Here is a 23757-nt window from a genome sequence, read left to right as displayed (position 1 = left end):
TAAAATTTATTTTATTTCATATGAGCTTATGAAATAAATATATATTATATATTAATATTTATTAATACTATAATAAAGAATTATATATACATAAAATATTAAAACTTATATATATAAATATTCATTAATTTAAATATTATGTCCGAGTTTATCAATAAACCATACAAATTTTAATATTACAATATGTAAACTTTATTTTATAACTAAATTTTTAAGTTTATATATTTATTTAGATCTATATCGATGAAGAAGAGGAAGCAACAACAAGTTCTATTGCTTTACCATGACCTTTTCACAATATAATATTAATTTAGGTTTATGCAAACCTATAAGAGCATAATAAAAAATGTATCTGTATCTTGATAACTTTTTAGACGCTGTATCTGTATCTAGATCCATTTAAAAAGTATCTTTTAACAACTCTGCTAATTATTAAAATCAAGTATTGAGGATGACAAATTAATTTATATTTCTAAAATAACATAAATAAAAACAAAATATACTTTTTTTTGAATTATTACATTTTCGAGCTCAAAATTTATATTACTAAAATTTACATACCATCGATAATTATTACATATAACTGTCATTTAATTTGATTATATTTTTAACCTTCCAATTACCTTTACAATTTAAACATTTCAGTTATCTTTACAAATTTTATATTCAAATTAACTGCTTATTTTTAAAATTATAAATAATTTTTCTTTTTCAATACACTTATTTGATAGTTATTAGGATGCTATATTTTAAAACTTTATATAAAACAAATTATAAATAAAATACCTCTTGTTCACCAGTTCTGGACACATTTTATCACCAGTTGATTTATATCCGTTTGCAAAACAAAACATGCCATCAGTAAATTTTACATATATAACCAACGAGCAATACAATTTAAAAGAGATTAAACTATAAGAAAGATTCAATTTATCTAGTCCCATTCCAGGAACTCGAGAAGTCCATGCTATATTTACTTTGAGTTTAAGTAAACTTAAATCAAAAATATATTCATATGGAGAGGACTTTCAATAACAATATTTCAAATGCCGATAATTCGTCTTTTGTCGATATTAAAGGATTCGTAACATGTGCTTATTACGATTTTTTGTGGTTAGCAACAGTACTAAAAAAGAATGAAAATACTGAGGAGATATATATTTTCTTTTCACATTCCCATGGACCATCACCATCCTTCTTTTACCCCATTTGAGGATAGATATGGTTGTCCATTAATCAAACAATAATGATAATAGATCGAATAACAGTGACAGGACGTACCTACAAATTATCGCCCCAGAAAATTCTATTAATAAGCGCTAAATGGGATAAGATTAATACAAGAAGTATTTTTTTTATAATTGTTTGTATATAAAATTTTAAAATATGTTTATTTTAAAATATAGCCCTTAATAACCATATCCGTATGGGCTGCTTCCTTACCTATTGCCCCAGGACATCAAATTTGTTATATTTAATCAATTTTTTAAAATTTTTATATCAATATAATAGATTTTCTTTTAAATATATTACATTTTAAAATTTTTTAATATAACGCCATCTATATTATCTTTTATTATATATAATAATAATAAAAATTTTGATAAAATTAAAATAACAAAAATGGCTATCAAGATTTTTTATTAAATAGATTAATATAAAGGTAATAAACATTTTGAGAATATCAACACCTAGTTAATATTTTTATTTTTAGCTGAAATACGAAAACACTAGGAAATTTTTAATTTTTTTTCGATATTTTCCAATGCAAAAATTTAAGGGTTATAAAATGATATGTTATTTGTAATTCTATCTTAAGTATTTTTTAAAAATGGTTTAATGAAATCACGCATTGCTCGATTTTCGACTTTAAAGGCGTATATCTTTGGATATGGTTGAGCTGGTGCTCTAAAATTTGGATTTTATTAACATTTATAACATAAATAACTAACATGCCAGGTTTCATTCATTTTTGAGATGGTCGGCCGAATCACTGGTCGATTTTCATGGAATTACCCATATATAGATATCAGATAATCAAGTAAATATTTTTAGTTTAAGATATATTTCCTATTTTCGTCATAATAGTCCGCCATGAACCCCGCCTGTCTGAAGTTTTTTATTACTCAGTTATGGGCCGGACCCTGGCTAGAAAAAAATGAATTGATATTATAATATCCAATTATTGTAAAATGCGTTACCAATTTAGTTAAAATAAACTGTTAGATCATAAATTGTATTTAGCATTATTTAATAAAGTAACCTTATAAGCTAATCTTTCCTCCCCCCCCCCCCCTATTGCGCCTATTTTTTGTTGTATTTGTGCAATGTTTAAGATGTATGTCAATAAATTATTATGTGAAAATTCTTATTCTATATAGGAGCAAAGAATTCAATAATTTTTTATCTCGATGTTTGATAAAGGATCCGCAACAAAGAGCTACTATTCACGAACTTTTTCAAGTAATGCACTTCTCTATTTTTGATTATAAATAAATATCTTCTTTAGGCAAATATTTCGTTTAAATAAAAATTAGAATTTTTTTATGGCTATATTATATTTTCCCATTCTTAAGAAGTAATAAATATTGGTGTTCTATTTTAATTTAGCACAAATTCATGACTGAAGTCCTAAACCCGAAACCCATTCAAGATTTAATAACCGAATTTCAGGCCGAGGTATCTGAAGTTTTAGAAGAGCTAATCGAAAATGTTAACGATAATATAGATGTAATAAAATTAATTGATATTTATAAAATGAAAATAGTTAATATCTCGAACTTAAATCTATCATATTTTAATTTTAAGTCAGTATCGAATTACGATAGTTTTTCAAACGAATACAGTGACGCTAACTTAGATATAATCACGAAAAAAGTGGGCGTTAAAGGTTTATTCTAATCATTCATTAATTATTCAATGTAATATACACTAATACCTCAATAGTCAAAACACTGTCAAATTTGTATAATTATTATTGATCACCAAATTTTGGTTAAAATGAAAAATAGTTAGTTGGGAACCAAAATATTGCTTAAATTAGTAGGGCGTTTAGAGAAATTAAGTTGGACAAATTGCATTATTGTATTACACAACTAATGCCTTGATATATTTACTATTATATGACCTTTAATAAATATTAGCCATCGATATTAAAACGCTGGGAAAGGATGGTCAGATTCCCAAATCAAATCTATTATCTCAGGTACCTCTGACTATAATTCCACCCGATTGTGAACTCAATCAATCCATCGAATCTCCTATAGTCACCCATAAAGGTGAAATCACCTATATAGCTCTCACTGATAAAAACAAAATTACTAAACCTGACGAAGCTCTAACCCTTCCTATTCGGGAGGAGGCTAAAAATGATTTGTCTGAACTTGGAAAAAATTATTCCAGTAATATTTCTCTAACAGGTTTATTAGAAATAAATCTTTATCGATTATATATTTTTTAAAGATGATAAGTGCGTTAATGATAAATTGCATATTAATCCTCCTAGTCCAGTTTTACAAGTATATCAAAATTTTATAATATAATTTATATGTGGAACAAGTCTGGAATTTTTATTTTACAATACAAAAATATCTTATTAGGATGTTGATTTTTTATTAATTTAATTTTATATATTCAAGTTTTTTATAATAGGGTATCCCATTCAAAAAAGGAAAGGGTCCAATCAAAAAAGGAAAAGTCCCCAAGGCTTAGGGAAATGTCCGATCAAAAAAGGAAAGGTGTCAAACAAAAAAGGGAAAAGTACAATCAAAAACAGGGATGTGAACCCTTCGACAAAGAAAATGTCTTTTTTCATTTATTATATGCCTTAATTTTATACTATTCACAATTTTTTAAATTCCGGGTTCGGGTCCAGTAACAAGTTTAAAAAGGACCCGGGTCCAGGTTTAGGGAACATAAATATAATGACTCAAAGTAAGACTTTTTTTCATTCATTTTTTATTATACTTAGATATATACACATTCATAATTCAAAATGAAATAATTTATATTTTAAATATTTTATTCAATCGCACAATCATGATATCTTCTAAAATATAATCCTTCAGATTTCCACGTAAATTTGACAATATATATTTCAACAATGAAAATCCACGTTCTACACTTGCCCAAAATAAATAGTCATTTTTATAATACATAAATTATTGTACTTGTGTTGCCGCTACACCAGAGTTGTTAATCGCTACTTTTAAAAGTAGCGCGCTACCGCTATCCCTATTTGTCAAAAAAATTAGCGCGCTACCGCTACGATAATTGTTAAAAAAAAGTAGCTCGCTATTAGCTACTATTTTTAAAAAGTAGCTTTAGCTACTTTTAGGCTACTTTTTATTTATTTTGCATATAATGTAATTGTATAGTAAATAATATATAAAAATCAACATTTATAAATATTAAAATATAGTTAATTTTGATTATAAAAAAATTTATATAATAAATTTTAAATATTTATGGTAATTTGTTGAATTTTAATAATAAAATCATTTCAATATTATCATCCCCAAGTCTAGAGCGACGATCAGAAAGTATTAGTTTTGCCTTACTAAATAATCTCTCTGTGTCTCACCTTCAGCATTATCCTCACAAAATATTCTATATTCATATTAAATAGAATAAATTATTCATCCCGTTTTTAATAGAAATGTGTAGTGATATTTATCAAAAATGGAGTGGTAAAATCATTAGGTTGCTATTCTAAATTTTAAACCTCAGGAATTATGATGTAACTAAGTAAAAATATTTTATCAAATGAATACATTGAATTCCCTGTACTGTATATAAATTGATGGATATTAATGAATAAGAAATAAATTTAGTAAAAATCTAATCATCCATGAAAGATTCAATAACCATATCATATTAAATGTTAAGCTCAATGACACTGTGCAATAAAAACTAATAAAATAATCCATCTCTGTTGTAAATTTTATTAATTAAATTCACTAATTTTTTTATAATTTGATATAAATTATGATATAATATTACTAAAATATGTATGTATTTAGTTAAAAATTCTATATAGAATGTGAAATATTAAACAACTTTTAAATAAATACTGAAAAATTTAATTAATAACTTAACTATTACTTGATTTAATTTTATTACTCTAAATATTTTAAAATTAATTTATAATACTGAAGGCCTTCAGCTAATTGGACCCATTATCGGTCACCATCTTGCAAACTTTATTATGAATCCTAAAAAACTTGTGGACGTCAATAATTTTATTTGCAACTACGTCGTATGTCTGGCATCCTATTATCCTTTTGAGGGCTAATGCTACTGATCTTCTTTTTAAAGTCCTAGGGTCTAGCCAATGGCCTGTGATTCCCAAATAAGCTTTAAAAATATTTAATCAGATTAATTTATAAAAAATAAGTGTTTACCTTCTGTTATGTGTCCAACTATCTGCCGTGGTACATATATGAGATATCTCTGGTAATTCTACTATTAAAGCATCTTTCATCACTTTAAACTTATCTGCTATTTTATTCACAAAAGTCTGGCGACATAAAATATTTGTACCAGGTGATAAAGTTTTAATCATCATAGTAAATGATGGATTATCAACCAAGGACATTGGCTGAACTGTATCAATTATAAAATCCACAATAACTTTATCAGTTAATTTCTGAGAAATATTAGCATTTGTATTATTAATTAATTTTGTCTGAATGGAATTAGTATTTTTGGATGTAGATTCACCTATGTCAAATTTATTTAAATGTTGTTCAATTTTCTTAAAACTATTAGCATGAACAGTCTTATAAAATAAATATCATTATTTTATGTAAAAATGATAATTTACCTTTAGGTGTTTCTCTAGGTTATAGCGATTGATTTGAGGAAATATTTTTTTTACATTTTAAACATATAAATTTGAAGCCAGTTTTTGTTTTAATATTTATCTAGAAAAATTTTTGAAATCTAGGGAATGGTAAAGTATTGCTATGAATATTATTTTCTTCCCTGGTATCTTCCATTTTATTAATATCATTGTCTGACTCTGAATCACTTTCAACGATTTGGATATCCATATGCGATGCCATTTTAAATTATTAACAGGTGATTTAGGTTTATAATACAAATAAATATTAATTACAAATTGAAAATATATTTCAATTTCAAAATTAAATAATAAATCATAAAAATATAATTAATTATGGTATTATATTTAAATTTTCGTGCTTATACTTACATTCATTATATTTATATTTTTTAAAAAAGTAGCCGCTATTAGCTATAGCTACCAAAAAAGATAGCGCGCTACTTTAACAACTCTGCGCTACACCCATGACGATTTTAGACAAGATATATAATTCTGGATATATTGAAGAATTTTCCTCCCAGAATTTTAAAATATTTGTATCTCTATTTATTCTCTTAACTTCTGAGAACTTTTCTATTAAAGATATAATAGATATTTTTTGCTCCTTTCTATCTGATGATAATTTGATTTTTTTTTTCTCTATATAATAGTAAAATTTCCAGATCATCAATATGTTATCATTGTTATAGCTACAACCAGTAGATATTGTCGTAGCCTCCAATATATTGTAAATAATAGAGTTTTGGGTATGCCATAAATCCTCAAGATGGTCTATAGCAGAGTTGTTAAAGTAGCGCGCTAACTTTTTTGGTAGCTATAGCTAATAGCGGCTACTTTTTTTGATTATTTAATTTTTTAGCGCGCTACTTTTTTTGAAAGTAGCTAAGTAGCCGCTACTTTGCTACTTTTAAAAAATATAATGAAGGTAAGTGTAAATATGAAAATTTAAATATAATATCATAATTAAATTTTTATTTATTTGTAAAAATTTTAACAAATTATATTTTCAATTTTCAAATAATAAATAATATAAAGTATTAAAAAAAACGAAAATATAATATTTTATGTTTTAATATATTTAAAAATGTTTGAAAAATATATAATAATACTATAAAAAAAGAAAGAACGGAGATGGTGTGACGCAGGGAAACAAAAATGAAAGAGGGACCTAAGTGTTGTCTAGGATAGCTCTTTGGCTAGAAGACTACCATTGAAACTGATATAATTAGCTTTGAGAATCGCTATGGATATAATTATTTAATTTTGAAATTAAAATATAATTTCAATTTGTAATTTATATTTTCATTTGTATTATAAACCTAAATCACGTGTTAATAATTTAAAATGTCATCGCCTATGGATATCCAAATCGTTGAAAGTGATTCAGACAATAATATTAATGAAATGGAAGATACCAGGGAAGAAAATGTTTTTAATAGCTATAATACAAATTTCCCATTCCCTAGATTTAAAAATTTTTTAAAATAAATATATAACCAAAACTGGTTTCAAATTTATTTGTTTAAAATGTAAAAAAAAATATTTCCTCAAATCAACCCAGTAGCTATAACCTCAAGAAACACCTAAAGGTAAATTGTCATTTTTACATTCTAATAATATTTATTTTATAAGACTCATCATGAGTTTTAAGGAAATCGATAAACATCTAGATAATTTCGGTATAGGCGACTCTACATCCAAAAAGACTAATTCAATTCAAACCAAATTAATTAATAATGCAAATGATAATATTTCTCAGAAATTGGCTGATAAAGTTATTGTTGATTTTATAATTTATACAGTTCAGCCAATGTTCTTAGTTGATAATCCATCATTTACCATGATAATTAAAACTCTATTCTCTGGTACAACAATTTTATGCCGCCAGACACTAATGAATAAAATAGCAGATAACTTTGAAATGATGAAAAATGCTCTAATAGTAGAGTTATCAGAGATATCATATATATGTATCACGGATAGTTGAACACATAACAGAAGGTAAAAACTTATTTATATTTATAAATTGATCTTATTAAATATTTTTGAGCTTATTTGGGAATCGCAGGCCATTTGTATACCCTAGAACTTTAAAAAGAAGATCTGTGGCATTAGAATGATAATAGGATGCCAGACATACGATGTACTTGCAAATAAAATTATTGATAATCTATCTTATATAAAAAATATGTATATTGAATACGCCCTTACCCTCAAGTGCTAGTGTCGAGAGATTATTTAATAAGGCAAAACTTATACTTTCTGATCGTCGCTCTAGACTTGGGATGATAATATTGAAATGATTTTATTATTAAAATGCAACAAATTACCATAAATATTTATTTTTATTACATAAATTTTTTTATAATCAAAACTAACTAAATTTTAATATTTATAAATGTTGATTTATATATATATACTATACAATAACATTATAAGCAAAAAATAAAAAATTTGTTTGTAAATTTTTTTTTTTGACAAATAGCGATAGCGGTAGTGCGCTACTTTTAAAAGTAGCGTTTAACAACTCTGGTCTATAGTCATTTGTTTTTTCTTATACTTAATAAAACTTGATATCTAGGTCCAGTGGCGTAGCCAGGATTTATCCATATAGGAAGGGGGGGGGTATAAAATTTTTTTTGGGGGCGAAGCCCCCAAACTACCTTTAAATATTGGCAATATTATGTGCTTTATTAGTGTCTAATCACTATAGTAACAAGCATGAATAAAAAAAATATTAGTAACAATTTTGGCTAAATTTATGATTAATAAGCGACTGAACACTGAAAACATTATTCTAAAAATTTAATCTATGTTTAGTCAATTGTAAATTAATCCATATAGTTTAGAAAGAAAAAAATTTGCTCCCCGAACCTTACATTTTTTAAGATCACTCAATATATCTGATTGAGTGTTAAAAATAATTCCTTTTTAAATTTTAGATATAGATTTTATTTATTATTAAAATACTTTAGTATAAATAAAATCTCTTTATTTAACTATGCATTTATTTTAATGATAATATACAATAAAATAAATTTCAAAATGTAGAAATTTTTATGTAGATTAAAATTTATTGTAAATAACTATATTTAAAAAATATATAATTCAATAAAATATAAGTAATTCTTGTACGGTATTTAAAAAAAATATAATTTAACAATTATAATTAATACAAAATAATCTATAAATATTTCTTATTGCAAAAGCAATACTTTTATTAAAAATACATAAATATTATGACTAATAATTCATTATAATCATAGATTTAAATTTATAAAGAGAGGTCTACTTTTCTCTGAGATTTGGCTAATTCATCTAGAATCAAATTTATAATCTCCTTATAAATATTTAAAAGAGCTAATCCATTTAAACGGTTTTCACCGGTGCTATTTCTTAAATAGATTTTTAACCTTTTCAAAGTTGAAAAAGACCTTTTATTGGTGCAGGTACTAATCGTTAAAGTAGCTAAAATAAAAAGTAATGTTTTGATATTTGGCAGGGAATCTAAAGTGCAATTCCACATGGAAAGAGCCTGCAAAACATTTTTAGGTCTCAAAGAGTACTCTATTCTGTCGAGATTTTTATACCAAAATTCGACATCACAAAGTAACTTATCATACGATCCTGATAAATCATCAGAATAAAACTCAGAGATTTTCTTAATATCCTCTCGCGTTTCATGTGTAATTAACAATTCAGACTCAACCGGCAGAAGAAAATAAAAACTTTTTAAAATAAAATTATAACTAATAAATCTTTCTTTTAATTGAAATAAAAATGTGTCAATAAGGGGAATAAAAATATTTATTTTATAAAAATCCTCAATCGAAGAGGCATCAATATTTTAGCGATTTGACTGTCTAGAAACTACTCTAGGTTTAAAAATTTCAAGCCCAAACAAATTAGATCTAAATTTAAATAAATAATATATACGATATTAAAATGAAATATATTTTTATGAACTAATAAAATATTAAATAACAATTAAATATATATTGTAAATATATTTTTTTTGTTTAATTAGGTATTTTAAATTTAATAATAAAATTTAAATTGTTAAACTAAATTTAGATAGTTTTTAAAATTTTTATTTAATTCCCACATGGATATAAGAAAATTTTTACTAAATAAAGGTATATTTAAATTGATTTAGAAAATTTATGTAATTTGATTTAGAAATAACAAAATCCTCAAATGACGATGGTAATGGTATTCACTTTTATAATATCTTTTATTTAAATCTTGCAATTAGAAATACAACCAATATACTCAGGGAAAACAAATGAGTTAGCTAAAATAAAATCATCAAATGATAATGGTATAATTCAAAATTATCATTTATAAGTTCTCTTAATTTTTTATAATTAGAAAAATTATGTATTATTAAAGAATCTGAGCTCTAAGTTGATTTGGCTGGAAAATCATCAAATGATGGTATGGTATTTTATAATATAATTGAGTTCTATTTTTTTATTTGTAAATTATATTTTCATTTGAGTTATTAAAATTTTGCAATGTGCTTTATTTAGTTATAACCATTTTTTATATGAAAAGCTCATTTTGATTATTTTAAATACCCAAATAATCTTTAGATATTACAACATTCACAAGTAGAGTTGGCCAGTATTGTGAAAACTTGTATCTTAGATAAAAACAAATAATTTCCTTCTATGTCTTACCCTGCCTTTTAAATTTGTAATAGATAACTTGAATCTTTATTTAAGATATATTTTTAATAAACTATATTCTTTTCTTGTTGTGCTGCTCAGGTCTGAACTCTACAATTCACATTGAAATATATATTTTAAAATTTAAAAAAATATATAGAAAATCAATGTACTCAAAATATATTTCATTATACTTAAAATTTCAGTTTAAAAATGATAATGAAAAATTGTTGACTGTGGAAAATATTTGGGCACCTGACAAATTTTTAAATTTCCATTGTATTTGGATAAAAGAAATTTAACATTTCAAACATCGTGTCTTAACAAATATAAGTGGCTTGCTTATTCAGCTAATGAAAAGGGAGCTTTTTGTAAAGTGTGCGTCATTTTTTCACCAAGATATGCTGGACCCGGGTTACAAAAACTCAAAACATTGGTAAGTCAAGTATATACAAGATGGAAAGATGCTCTTGAAAATTTTAATTATCAACAAAATAAATATCATCTCAATTCTTGTGAGATATCTAATGCTTTAAAAGCCATCTCTATGAATCAAAAGATATCAATATCTAATGTATTGAATAAAAAAAAATTTGATATTGTTACAACCAACAGAGCCAGAATAATTATAATAATTGATGCAATCATTTGGCTAGGATCTTCTCACAATGAAGGGAATTTTAAGGAATTGCTGAAACTTTTATGCAACAATAATGATAATTATATAAAGCTTGAAAGCTCGGCTAAAAATGCCACCTACCTTAGTCCATGCATTCAAAATGAAATTATATCCATATGCAATAAGTTTATATTGAAAGAAATTTCTACAAAAGTGAATGCATCACCATTTTTTAGTGTTCTGGCGGATGAGACATCGGATGTTGGTAACATAGAGCAATTATCCATAGCAATAAGGTTTATTGATATGGAATCAGGTCATTATAAAATGAAGGAACTCTTTGTTCAATTTATTGATTTACATGATACTAAATCAGAGACGATAGCCAAAGAAATTTTAGCATCCCTTCAAGATCTAGATTTAAATTTAAATCTAATGAGAGGCCAGGGATATGATGGAGCTCCCTCAATGAGTGGTCATGTTAAGGGAGTGCAGTCAAGAATTAGAGAGCTTTATAGCACCGCTTTATATGTTCACTGCAGCTCACATTGCCTAAATTTGATGATATCCGAGGCATGTGAAATTCGAGACATCCGGAACAGTTTACGTAAAATTTGTTTAATTTAATTGGAATTTATTAGATTTTTTTATGTATTATAGATATCTTTTTATAATTTAATATATTTTTCAAAATTCAGAAACAATATCATCGGTTTGTGACTTTTTCACACCACCCAAAAAGAGACAGTTATTTATCCGAACATTTGATGATATTGATTCAAATAATCCAAAAAAAAACGAAAATGATTTTGCCCAACTAGGTTTATCGAAAGACAACAATCAGTGAGACTCTTCATAGAATTATATGAAGTTATTTTTGCAGCACTCGAATCCTACGTATCCAGCAAAGAAAAGGATTCCTCAGATGCTGAAAATTTTTTACGGCGATTACGAAGCCACAATTTTTAATATCAATTCAATGTGTATATTTTTTATTTAATTATACTTAATTTTAGCAAAATACTTCAAAAAATTAATTTGGATTTAAGAGAGGTTATGAATAGGGCAAAAGGATATTGTTGAAATATTAACAAATATCAGAGAAAATGTGGATGAAAAATTTCATGATATTTACAAGAAAGTAAAGGAGATCGCTAATTTGTTTGGGATTGAAATTTTTAAACCTAGAGTAGTTTCTAGACAGTCAAATTGCTAAAATATTGATGCCTCTTCGATTGAGGATTTTTATAAAATAAATATTTTTATTCCCCTTATTGACACATTTTTATTTCAATTTAAAGAAAGATTTATTAGTTATAATTTTATTTTAAAAAGTTTTTATTTTCTTCTGCCGGTTGAGTCTGAATTGTTGATTACACATGAAACGCCAGAGGATATTAAGAAAATCTCTGAGTTTTATTCTGATGATTTATCAGGATCGTATGATAAGTTACTTTGTGATGTCGAATTTTGGTATAAAAATCTCGACAGAATAGAGTACTCTTTGAGACCTAAAAATGCTTTGCAGGCTCTTTCCATATGGAATTGCACTTTAGATTCCCTGCCAAATATCAAAACTTTACTTTTTATTTTAGCTACTTTACCGATTAGTACCTGCACCAATGAAAGGTCTTTTTCAACTTTGAAAAAGTTAAAAACCCATTTAAGAAATAGCACCGGTGAAAACCGTTTAAATGGATTAGCCCTTTTAAATATTTATAAGGAGATTATTCTAGATAAAAATTTGATTCTAGATGAATTAGCCAAATCTCAGAGAAAAGTAGACCTCTCTTTATAAATTCAAATCTATGATTATAATGAATTCTTAGTCATAATATTTATGTATTTTTAATAAAAGTATTGCTTTAATAAGAAATATTTATAGATTATTTTGTATTAATTATAATTGTTAAATTATATTTTTTAAAATACCGTACAAGAATTACTTATATTTTATTGAATTATATATTTTTTAAATATAGTTATTTACAATAAATTTTAATCTACATAAAAATTTCTACATTTTGAAATTTATTTTATTGTATTTTATCATTAAAATAAATGCATAGTTAAATAAAGAGATTTTATTTATACTAAAGTATTTTAATAAAATCTATATCTAAAATTTAAAAAAGAATTATTTGTAACACTCAATCAGGTATATTGAGTGATCTTAAAAAATGTAAGGTTCAGGGAGCAAATTTTTTTCTTTATAAACTATATGGATTAATTTACAATGGACTAAACATAGATTAAATTTTTAGAATAATGTTTTCAGTGTTCAGTCGCTTATTAATCATAAATTTAGCCAAAATTGTTACTAATATTTTTTTTATTCATGCTTGTTACTATAGTGATTAGACACTAATAAAGCACATAATATTGCCAATATTTAAAAGTAGTTTGGGGGCTTCGCCCCCCAAAAAAATTTTAATCCCCCCCCCTCCCCCATGGATAAATCCTGGCTACGCCACTGAACCCATTGGTATAATATTATTACTATGGCCTTTCAAATCTGTCCAAATACTTTAATTTTTCCCAAAGTTTACAGAAGCGTTATCTGCACAATAGGCCGTTACATTAGCAATATAAAGTTCAGCGAATTTTAAATTTTCTAGCAAGCATCTAGATATGTCTTTAGGGGTTTCACTGTCAGACGAAAATTTTTTAAATAATTAAACATTTATTCCATTCTTTTGTTGAAGTGTCTAAGTAATAAGGGAAATGTTTTTATATTACCTTTAATCTATGAATCCCTTAGTATTGAAAACGGATGATTGCTTTTTAGATCTTTTATAATATTTGCCCTTAATTTATTTCATTTAAAATTTTACGAGTTTTAATATAAGATTTATAAAATCCATAAAAGAAATGTATAGTTATTTAAATTCATATTATAATTACACTTGATAAACTTTCTAAAAATTGAATTTCTGTTGTGGGTAATTGATCAATGAATATGATTTGTTAGTTGGACTATTAACAAATACTACAATTTTTTTAAATATTTTAAAATAAAATTAATTTAAAATTTTATATTTGTTTTTAAAAATATTTTGAAAAAATTTAAAAACGTGAGAATAAGTGTGAGACTAAGTGTGATTAATTTAATTTACTCAAAAAACATGAGAAAATGTGGGTAAGTAAAAAATTAGGTATGAAATCGTGAGAATCACGGCTAAATCGTGACATCTGGCAACCCTGCCTACCTAGCGATTTTTTGATTTTTTCTTATATTTTGATTTTTTATATTTCACTTAATTTTTATTTTAATTTGGCGATCGAATTTTTTTATTAATATTTTTTGGCTCTAATAATTGACGCGTTAAATTAGGAGAGTATTATAAATATATGGCATCATGTTTTAAAATAAGCTATAAAACTATATAAATGATAATCTAATCTCAAAAATGCAATAAAATATAGTTTACCATGCTCACATGCTTGCAAGAAATTAAATGAAGAACATGAAGAATATACATATATTAAATTGTATAAATTTGGATTGCACTTTATCTTTAAAAAAGTTATGTGAAATGATTAAAGAAAAATATGATGAAGAAATATAAAAAATATGCTATCAAGATTACTATCTGGATTTAGGTATAGAATTTTAAAGGGAATCACTAAATTCAGTTTTAGAAAATACCTAAACAAATATATAGATTGGCAAAGAATACGCATATTGGTTTGCGGATGTAGCCTATATGAAAGAAAATTTTATTTTTATCGATGAGAGTAGTTTTTCAATATCAATGAGAAGGTTATGTGGATATTCATAAATAAAATAAAAATACTATTAAAAGGGTGCCTAGGGATAAACAGAATGAACAATATTATCATAGCTGAAACGATTGCGAGAATATTTAAATTCGATGTTTTGATGACCCCTGCAACGCTACACTTTAGCCACTCTGTAAATTACCAAATCATTTTGAAGAAAGTAATATGATGAATATAATTTTTATGATGGATAATATAGCATTATTTTTATGATGGATAATATAGCATTTCATCAAGCCATGAAATTAGTTAATCGATAAAAAGAAGAGGGCATACAAATAATAAACCCCCATATAGCCCTTATCATATTCTAATAACGAGGAGGAATTTATTCGTTTTATAGAACACGGAGAGAGGAATATCTGAGGAGAATGCAAAGTGTAAATATGGAGATCTATATTCCAAAATTTAGAAGAGGGGAAATTATTAATGATTAATATAAATTTTTGTTTCTTACTATATATACATCGTAATTGTAATGAGATAATTTGATATGCAAAAGATATTAATTTAAAAAAATTTTATTGCCAAAGAGAAATAATTACGTGAAATTTAAAAAATAAAAATATAAGGGTATGAAATATTAAAAAATCAAAAAATTGTTATGTAGGATAAAAAAAGGAAAATAAATTGATAAAAATGACATGAAAATGGAGAAGTAGAAAAATAGCAGGGAAAATAAATTATTTTTAAAAAGAAAAAAGATAATTATAAAAAATGCAAAGAACTGAGAAAAGATAAGAAGAATAAACATTAAAAATGACTTAAATTGCAAAAATTTTGAAATAATAGTAAGTAAAAATATAAAAAACGAAAAATATTTTAAAAAATAACGATTTTCCTTTTCATTTGGGACTTTTACTTTTTTGATTGACATTTTTTGATTTTTGATTGGACCTTTTCCTTTTATGAATGACCCTTTTCCTTTTTTGATCGGACCTTTCCTTTTATGATTGATACTTTTCCTTTTTGGCATGGGAAACCCTTTATTTATTTACTTATCCTTTTTAAATATTGGGAATTATATCGGACATAAATATCACCAATGAATTTATCAATTTCATGTGGTTAATTACAACTCTTTTTATTATAGGAAAATGAGACCAGACCCATAACAGGATTGAACAAATCATATAACGAACGCAACTATTCACAAGAGCGCAGAGAATGGCCACTTGAAAAATGTCCTTCGCCTTACGTTATTTATAGACCCTTTTCTTTTGCCTCTCGTTCAAAATCGAGTTCAGAAATATCAGTAAACAAACCTTTTTCTATCAACAAAAACCATAACACAAATAGTATAGTCGTCGACAATATCTCAAAAATTTCTTCGTACACAAGAAATACGACCTCTTCTGTTTCTGATTATGACCGTATAAAGAATTTACCTCTCGACATCCAAACCTTCAATTTGGATGATTCCCAAAATGATTCCCTTAATAATACCGGGAGGGGCAACAATCGAATCAGTTATCCTTACATTAAATTCCCGACTCAACAAGATATATACGCCACCGAGTCGAATTATTCTATAATGAATCCTATGCACACTTACACATACAGTTCTGATCCCTTGTCTCGCAGGGTAAACAAGGATAATTCTTTATCCACACCCTTTATCGACAGTGACAAAAATTTTCTTAGACCCAAGTCCTCTTCATCATTCATTCACCCTATCCAGTATATAACGCGAGACGTTAAATATCTCAATCTTAACGCCGTTCATTCTTCGTCATCTATATCATCTTTTACCTGTCCTAATTACCCACAATATAAAAGTATTGTCAAATAATAAATAGTTTCTTGTTTGTTGACAATTTATTAATTTTTCGAATATTATTTATCAAACCTAATCCATATTATTTTATCATCTAAGTTTAAAATTATTCGCAATTTTATAAGCATTTATTGAAATTAGAGTCCTGCACGGACCGATCTGAGTCCGAATCTCATCGTACTTGGACAGAAATTTATCGGAGTCGGACGACCTTGAACTTATTATCTATTTTTGATTTGGATCTCGACCGAACAATTATTTTGTTTTACTAATGTTTTTATCAATATATTATTTTCAAGAATAACCACAAAATTGTATTATTCTTCAGCATTGAAATTCACACTTACAATCCAATAAAAAAATTTGAATCGCACTTGGACCCTATTTCGAAAATTTTGAACGGATCTTTGAAAAAAATTCTCGGATCAGTCGAACAAATCATTTTCTTGAATTGGATTCGATATGAAAATGCTCTGATCGGAAATTAAATGTGTTCATCGGCCTTAAAATATTATAGTCCTTTAAAACTTCTACATTCATAGCTCGGCCCTAAAGAGAAAAATAGAAATATTTGTCGGTCTAATTTTTTTGGAGGATGGATAGGTTTGCCAATTAAAGATTTTTAATTCGATCCTCAGTAATAAATAAGGTGATAAAACGGGAGTGGTTTAATGGGGTATAGCTCACCTCCATTTTAAAATTGCGATATCTCACTCAAATTTCTATAATACTTCAATATTTTAGACATTTATCAAGTTAACCTTAAATTAATTATAGAAATATAAAAATGTTCACGGTATATTAAAAAATATTTTATGAGAATTTTTGTAGTGGCGAAAATAAAATAAAATAGCCTTAAATACTTTATATACAGTTAAAACCTTTTAAATACGAAATAGTTAAAAGTAATGTTCCTAAATACGAAAAAATGCGTCATTTTGAAAATATTGCTTGAAAAATGCAAATATTGGATAAATGCAAAGATTCTAAGGTCCCTTTTAATATAATATAAATTAATAACCTTTTGCAAATCTAAATTTATTTTATAAAAATGGAATTTGGCCTAACAAGTTCTTTGATTTTTTTTGTTTTAAAAAATAAAATTCTCTGGGCTTATTTTGGCGTCTGTATTTTAAAAAATTTAAAGTTCCGCTTGACGTCCAAAAACGTAATTTGTTGATTTCGAATAATTATTTTTCTCAGTTATATCCAGATTAGAATTTACATTTTTTGGAAAGGAAGAGACCTAGGTGAAGACCCAAATTAAAGATTTGCCTAAAGATCAAGGTATAGATGTGAAACCATCTAGCCTTAGGATTATCTGATGATAAATTAGTAGGCTTCAGGAAGTTTAATATTCGGACCCTAGTAAGAGTTTGGCCTGAATTAATCTGCATGCATTTAAACGGTTTCCACTGTATTTAATTAAATAAATTATTTATTTTAAAAAAGCTATTTCAATTTATAATTAAATACAATTAAAAACGATATCAAAATAAAATATATTTAAATAAACAAATAAAAATATATTAAAAATTATTAAAGTGTTGGTAATTGGTATGAGCAAAGTATTTGTGAAGCCAGCTTATTTGTTTTTTAAGTATTTCTGCCTTTTCGATGGCAGGAAATGAGGGGTTAAACCTAACTGCAAAATCGGCACAAGTCCCAGATCAACGGGGAACCATTCGACCAGGGGATAAGTGATATACCATTGGACGAATGGCGTTTTTAGTTGAAAGGCTCACTGATCCGAGAGTGGATGGAATGTTAACTTTTTTGAGGGCAGCTAGGAGAATGTTGTTAATGAATTTATGACGGGGTTGCCTTCCTCGGGGAAACTTGCAGTTCAAGGGATGGTAGGCATTATCGATTATAGGTGGGCGCGGGCCTAATTTTTCATTCACAGCCCGTCCGCTCACGGTGGCAATAAAAAAATATCACGCCCATTCACGCTTATCACTAAAAAAATTTCGACCCGACCCGCCCGCTCACGACAAGCAATATTTTGATTCACGCCCGAAAATTCACGGTTTTCTTAAATTTTTCAAAACTATTGCTATAATTTTACACTTTTTTGAATTTATTCTATTTATTTCTCTAATTTCATAATCCATATTAATAACAAAAAATAAATACAATCTATAAATCGAAATTTATTTAGAAAAAGAAGAATGTCCATCTTTCTTTTATTTCAATTGTGTACGCCTTTCCTCTAATAAGAGATGGCTACAGAAAATAATCTTTCACTAGAAGCCTAATTTGTCGGGGTTGACAAAATTACTCGCTAATTTTCTCAAAAAAGGAAATGTATATTCCTGCTTCCAAAACTTCAAAATATTGTCTTGTTATTTATCTTATATGAATCTTTTAAGTTCATCCTCACAGCTTCCATCGGTGATATTGATGCTTCATCAGAATCATCTAGAAATTCTCTAGGTTTTTTATTTAGAATATACGGTCTTTTATGAGTGTAGGATGAATTAGGAAAGTGATAGTTGGTATTGATCATTTAGAATATACGGTTTTTTATGAGTTTAGGATAAGTTAGGAAAGTTATAAATGTTGGCATTGACTTATGCATATCATCTAATTTTATATCATTTAGCATTTTTAAGATTGTTTTATATATATCGTTTTCTTCTTTTATTAAAAACTTAAGTCTTTTGAAATTCGGATCTAGAATTAAGCCTACCTTATGTAGTGGCTGCATAATAATCTTTTAAAAGAAATCTTGTTCTGTATTTTAAGGTTTTGATTATTATTGTAGCACGTTCAGAAGGTTAACAAAATTTTATTAATTTTTGTTTCCATAGACAAATATCATTTACTGTGGGACGGGAATCTGCTCTCAGATTATCCGAGCATTCTATAAATATTGATAAAAATTTGTCTAACTCGCATATGATGCTGATATCAATTGTGGCTAATCTATTTAATTCTTGCTTGCTAAACAAGTACACCTGTATTTCAGAATATGATTTTAAGAAACTCTGTATCATGATATATACAGAGTTCCATCTCGCGAAATATTGTAATATTTTTTTACACCATTTATATTTAAGGCTATTTCAGTTAAACAATTGTCAAAAATATAATGCATAATATTATTTAGTATATGGCATATACATGCTAGCGTTTCGTCATCTTTGAATGCACTTATAAGATTTGCTCCGTTATCACTCACAACTATATATTTAAGTAATTTTCTATTTCTGTATATTCTCCTAAAATTGAATTGACTAAACTTATAATTTTGACGTTTTTTTCACCCATTGCCTTGGCCAAAACAAATGTTTTTAATTAAAATTCTTAATGATAATATGTCCTATAATGGTTAAAAAACTTAGATTTTTATAGTCATCCGTCCATCAGTGATTATCGACAAGTTTTTTATTTTGTTATCCATATGTAACACCAACATTTATCTCTTGGCCTAGCTTGTAAAATTATTCACTTTCTGTTGCATTTAAAGATTGAAGATCTTTACAAATAAAATAAATCTGACTTTTCTGTAAAAAGTTTAAGCAAAATTTAGCATAAAGTTTTGCGATAAAAAACACCTAAACATAAAAAGAAAAAAAACTAATGAAATGATACCGGATGTTGTTTATAAAATGCGGAAGATTTTTAGTTTTCATAAATTATTCTTTTTTAAAAAAGAACTAAATTAAATAAGAAAATATAATATAATTATAAAATTGCAAATTTATAATTATAAAATTGCAAATTTATATTTATAAAAAAACAATTTTAAAAATTAAAATTTCCGTGATTCACGGGAAATTTATCTTCACGCCCAGAGAAAATTTTGGAAAGGCTCGTTACGCCCAGTCACGACTTGAAATTTAAAATTTATTCACACTCACGCCGTGATCCACCGTGGCACGATGGGTTACGCGTAATTTCACTGCCCGCGCCCACCCGATGCAAATGGAGGGTACAACTGCGTTATAGCCAAGGCGAAGAGCTAAGGTCGAAATTGGAACTGGAGATGGCTTCCAACCATTCATAGCCTCAGCTTGCATTTAATATTATGTTATTGGAGTTTTCCTTGAAGGGTCTGTTCGAAATGAATTATTCAACTGAACATGCGATCAAAGGAATATCCAAGTCTTTTTGTATTCTGGACGTCAGGAGGTCAGTAAGCGGTTCTAAAAGGTAAAGGCATGAGATAGGCTAGGATCTATAGAAGTGGATACGTTATTGATTATAACTGACGGAATGAAATAAAGACTGAAAGAGAAAGTTCTAGAGGCGATAGGATATCGATGCCACCTTGATAGGGAATGTGGTCTGAAGCCAGTATGAGTATGAAAATTTTATGTACAATATATTTTCGAGGAGTACCTTAATTTGGATTTCATGAGAAACTAGTAAATCGGTGTAGATCTCAAGGCGCAAAGGATTTTGGGAATATTAAAATAGTTTTTAATTTAAAAAAAAAATTGATGAGCAGGAAAACTAAATAATATGCTTAATTTAGACTAGGGGTGTACCGATACCACTTTTTGGAGGCCGATCCGATCCGATATTTCCAATACTGAATTGATATCGGCCGATTACCGATCCGATATTATATCTAATTTTGTATTCTGTAAAGATACCAATGGTTTTAATTTTTAATATACTTTTTATTAGTATAACATCTATAATTTAACTATACCATAACTTATGTCATTTAAATACATTATAATGATCAGTTTAGTTTATATTCAATTCTATTGCAATTCTAAAAGTATATAGAATATTTTTATTGTCACTTTTATATAATAAATAATAACATTAATCTATATACATAATAAGTAATAAACAATTATATTATGAAATTTGAAATAAATATTTAAAATATAACATTAATATATCAAAGATTTCTTTTTAGAAATACCAAAATTTCCAATTTATCAGAGGTCAACCTGCGGCGATAACTGTCAATATCACCAGCTTCACTAAAAACTGATTCTGAAGAGATTATCGCACACTTTTATAAACAGAATGCGCAAAAAAAATAACAATATGGCAGAATGTTTATTAATTAATTATTATTAATAAAAAAAATATAGATAAAAATGGATTTTGATTTTATTTATGATTTTAGATACAACTTTTTAAAAAAATTTTATAACATTTTATTTTTGTTAAAGACGCCATTTTATATCGGATCGGATCGGAAAATTTTATAATATTGGCTGATAGCCGATATTTAAAATATCGGATAAAAAATATCGGTTACATCTCTAATTTAGACAAATTGCTGAGGGATTTTTTTAAAAAAGCTTTTTCTCCCCCTATGGGTGTACTGAGATGTGTCATCTCATCCCTATTGATGATAGGGTAGGAGATGTTTTATGGAATGGATGTAAATTTAGGAAACATCTCACACTTACGGTGATTGGGTGAAAGACCTATAATATGTGAGAGTTTCTCTAATATGGGTGTGTTAGATAGGATTCCGGAAAGATTTCCAGCAACAATTCCATCATCAGGTTACCTGGAATTTTAGGTGATGTTGGAATTAAATAGAATTTCCTGAATTATTTTGTGGATACCAATGGGAAAAAGGACAGGGCCTAAGGGGTCTCCCTGTTGAATTCCATATGGGCAGGTCCTCCGGAAAAGGAATCTAGATGCAGATACTTCGTGAAAAATGAATCTTAGATATAGATACTAGTATCTTTTTAATATCAAAAAGATACAAGATAAAAAATACTTATATCTTTTGGTACATTAGAGTATCTTAAATACAAGATACTTTAAAATTATCATTACCAATTAAATAAGAATAGTTTATGAAATACAGTTTTTATTATTTATTTGTGAAGAACTTAGCATATGCATATAGTAAGAATGAATATTTACAAAAATTAATAATAATAATCAGGCATTTCAATACTAGTATTAGCCCATTCTTAGCATAGACAGGAAAGGGAGACTAGTATTTTTAATTGGAGTTTAAATATTAATTTGCAAAAAATATTTAAAAAAGATTCATTATTTTAAGATAAAATAATTTTTCAATAGACCTTAGCGGTTTCGGCTTACTTAACAGTATGCCAAAACGAAATAACCTTTCAATTGGAGCTGATGAAGGTATTGCAATATTATATTTAAAAAAATTTTCTTAATGGAAGAATATTAACCATTTATAATGTATTTCGATTTCTTTATAATTTTGAACCTCCAGTTCAATGTTATTTGTAAACTCAGCAATATGTTCCACCAAAAGAAAAATAATCATCATTTTCTTTATTAGATGTTAATTCTATTGGTGTTATATTTTGAGCTCGATTATATATTCTGGTACTACATTTTTAAAATATAAAGGTATTTTTTTTATTATCCGACTCAATCCATAAATTCTTTTAAATATGGATGTGATATGATGCCAAAAAATCCTCATTATATTTATATCATAGGAAAATATTTTCTTAAAATCTCTTGCCCACACCCTTGGGCAGCTTTTAATAAAGGTAAACAATATTGTAAACTTGATTTTTAAAATAACCTATGCTCCATTTAACCACGCATAAATAATACACTTTGATATGTTTAACAAAATTTGTGTTTAACCCTTTATCATTTTTTTATTCATACAGGTTTTACATCTAGCCTGTACATTGCCTTTTTTTAACTTTTATTTTAAAAAAATTTCCATATAAAATTTTAAAATTGGGATTTGATCCGCGGGAACCTATTTCCATAATTTAAATTTCACTACCTTCTTCACTACCATGAGTATTAATCATTCTACAAATTAAAAAAATATTATATATAAAATTGTTAATGATATTATATCGAGTTACATTTATATATAAAATATAATCTTTACTTATTTCGTTTTGGTGTTATTTTTTTTTATCTATCTACCTTAATATGAGTTGTAATTTTTCCAGCTAATTTTGGTTGTCAATATATTTAAAATATGGCAGAAAAAATATGGAAATTAATACAAGATTCTCGAAGAAAATATATACTGTGATATGTAAAATTTTAAGCATGAATATTAAAAAGAATCTCTATCTATATCTTTTGTTAAGAAAATGAAATAGATATGATTCTTTTCAGA

General features: G+C 26.5%; 1 protein-coding gene across 5 annotated transcripts in view; it reads left to right on the top strand.

The window, feature by feature from the left end:
• LOC135925862 (serine/threonine-protein kinase 10-like) overlaps positions 1-23757 on the top strand; it is a 121155-nt gene that overhangs the window by 49886 nt on the left and 47512 nt on the right. For all 5 annotated transcript variants that reach the window (XM_065461391.1, XM_065461388.1, XM_065461389.1 and 2 more), the window contains exons 6-11: positions 2382-2463; positions 2611-2730; positions 2809-2890; positions 3144-3419; positions 3463-3518; positions 16011-16695. In XM_065461391.1, coding sequence (XP_065317463.1) covers positions 2382-2463; positions 2611-2730; positions 2809-2890; positions 3144-3419; positions 3463-3518; positions 16011-16695 — 1301 coding nt within the window. The remainder of the gene's footprint in view (positions 1-2381; positions 2464-2610; positions 2731-2808; positions 2891-3143; positions 3420-3462; positions 3519-16010; positions 16696-23757) is intronic.

The sequence above is a fragment of the Gordionus sp. m RMFG-2023 genome, chromosome 3 (genome assembly GCF_954871325.1).
Source record: "Gordionus sp. m RMFG-2023 chromosome 3, tfGorSpeb1-WG-v2, whole genome shotgun sequence".
Lineage (NCBI taxonomy): Eukaryota > Metazoa > Nematomorpha > Gordioida > Chordodea > Parachordodidae > Gordionus > Gordionus sp. m RMFG-2023.
Note: the sequence above shows the minus strand (reverse complement) of the source record. Positions and strands in the feature narration are given on the sequence as shown.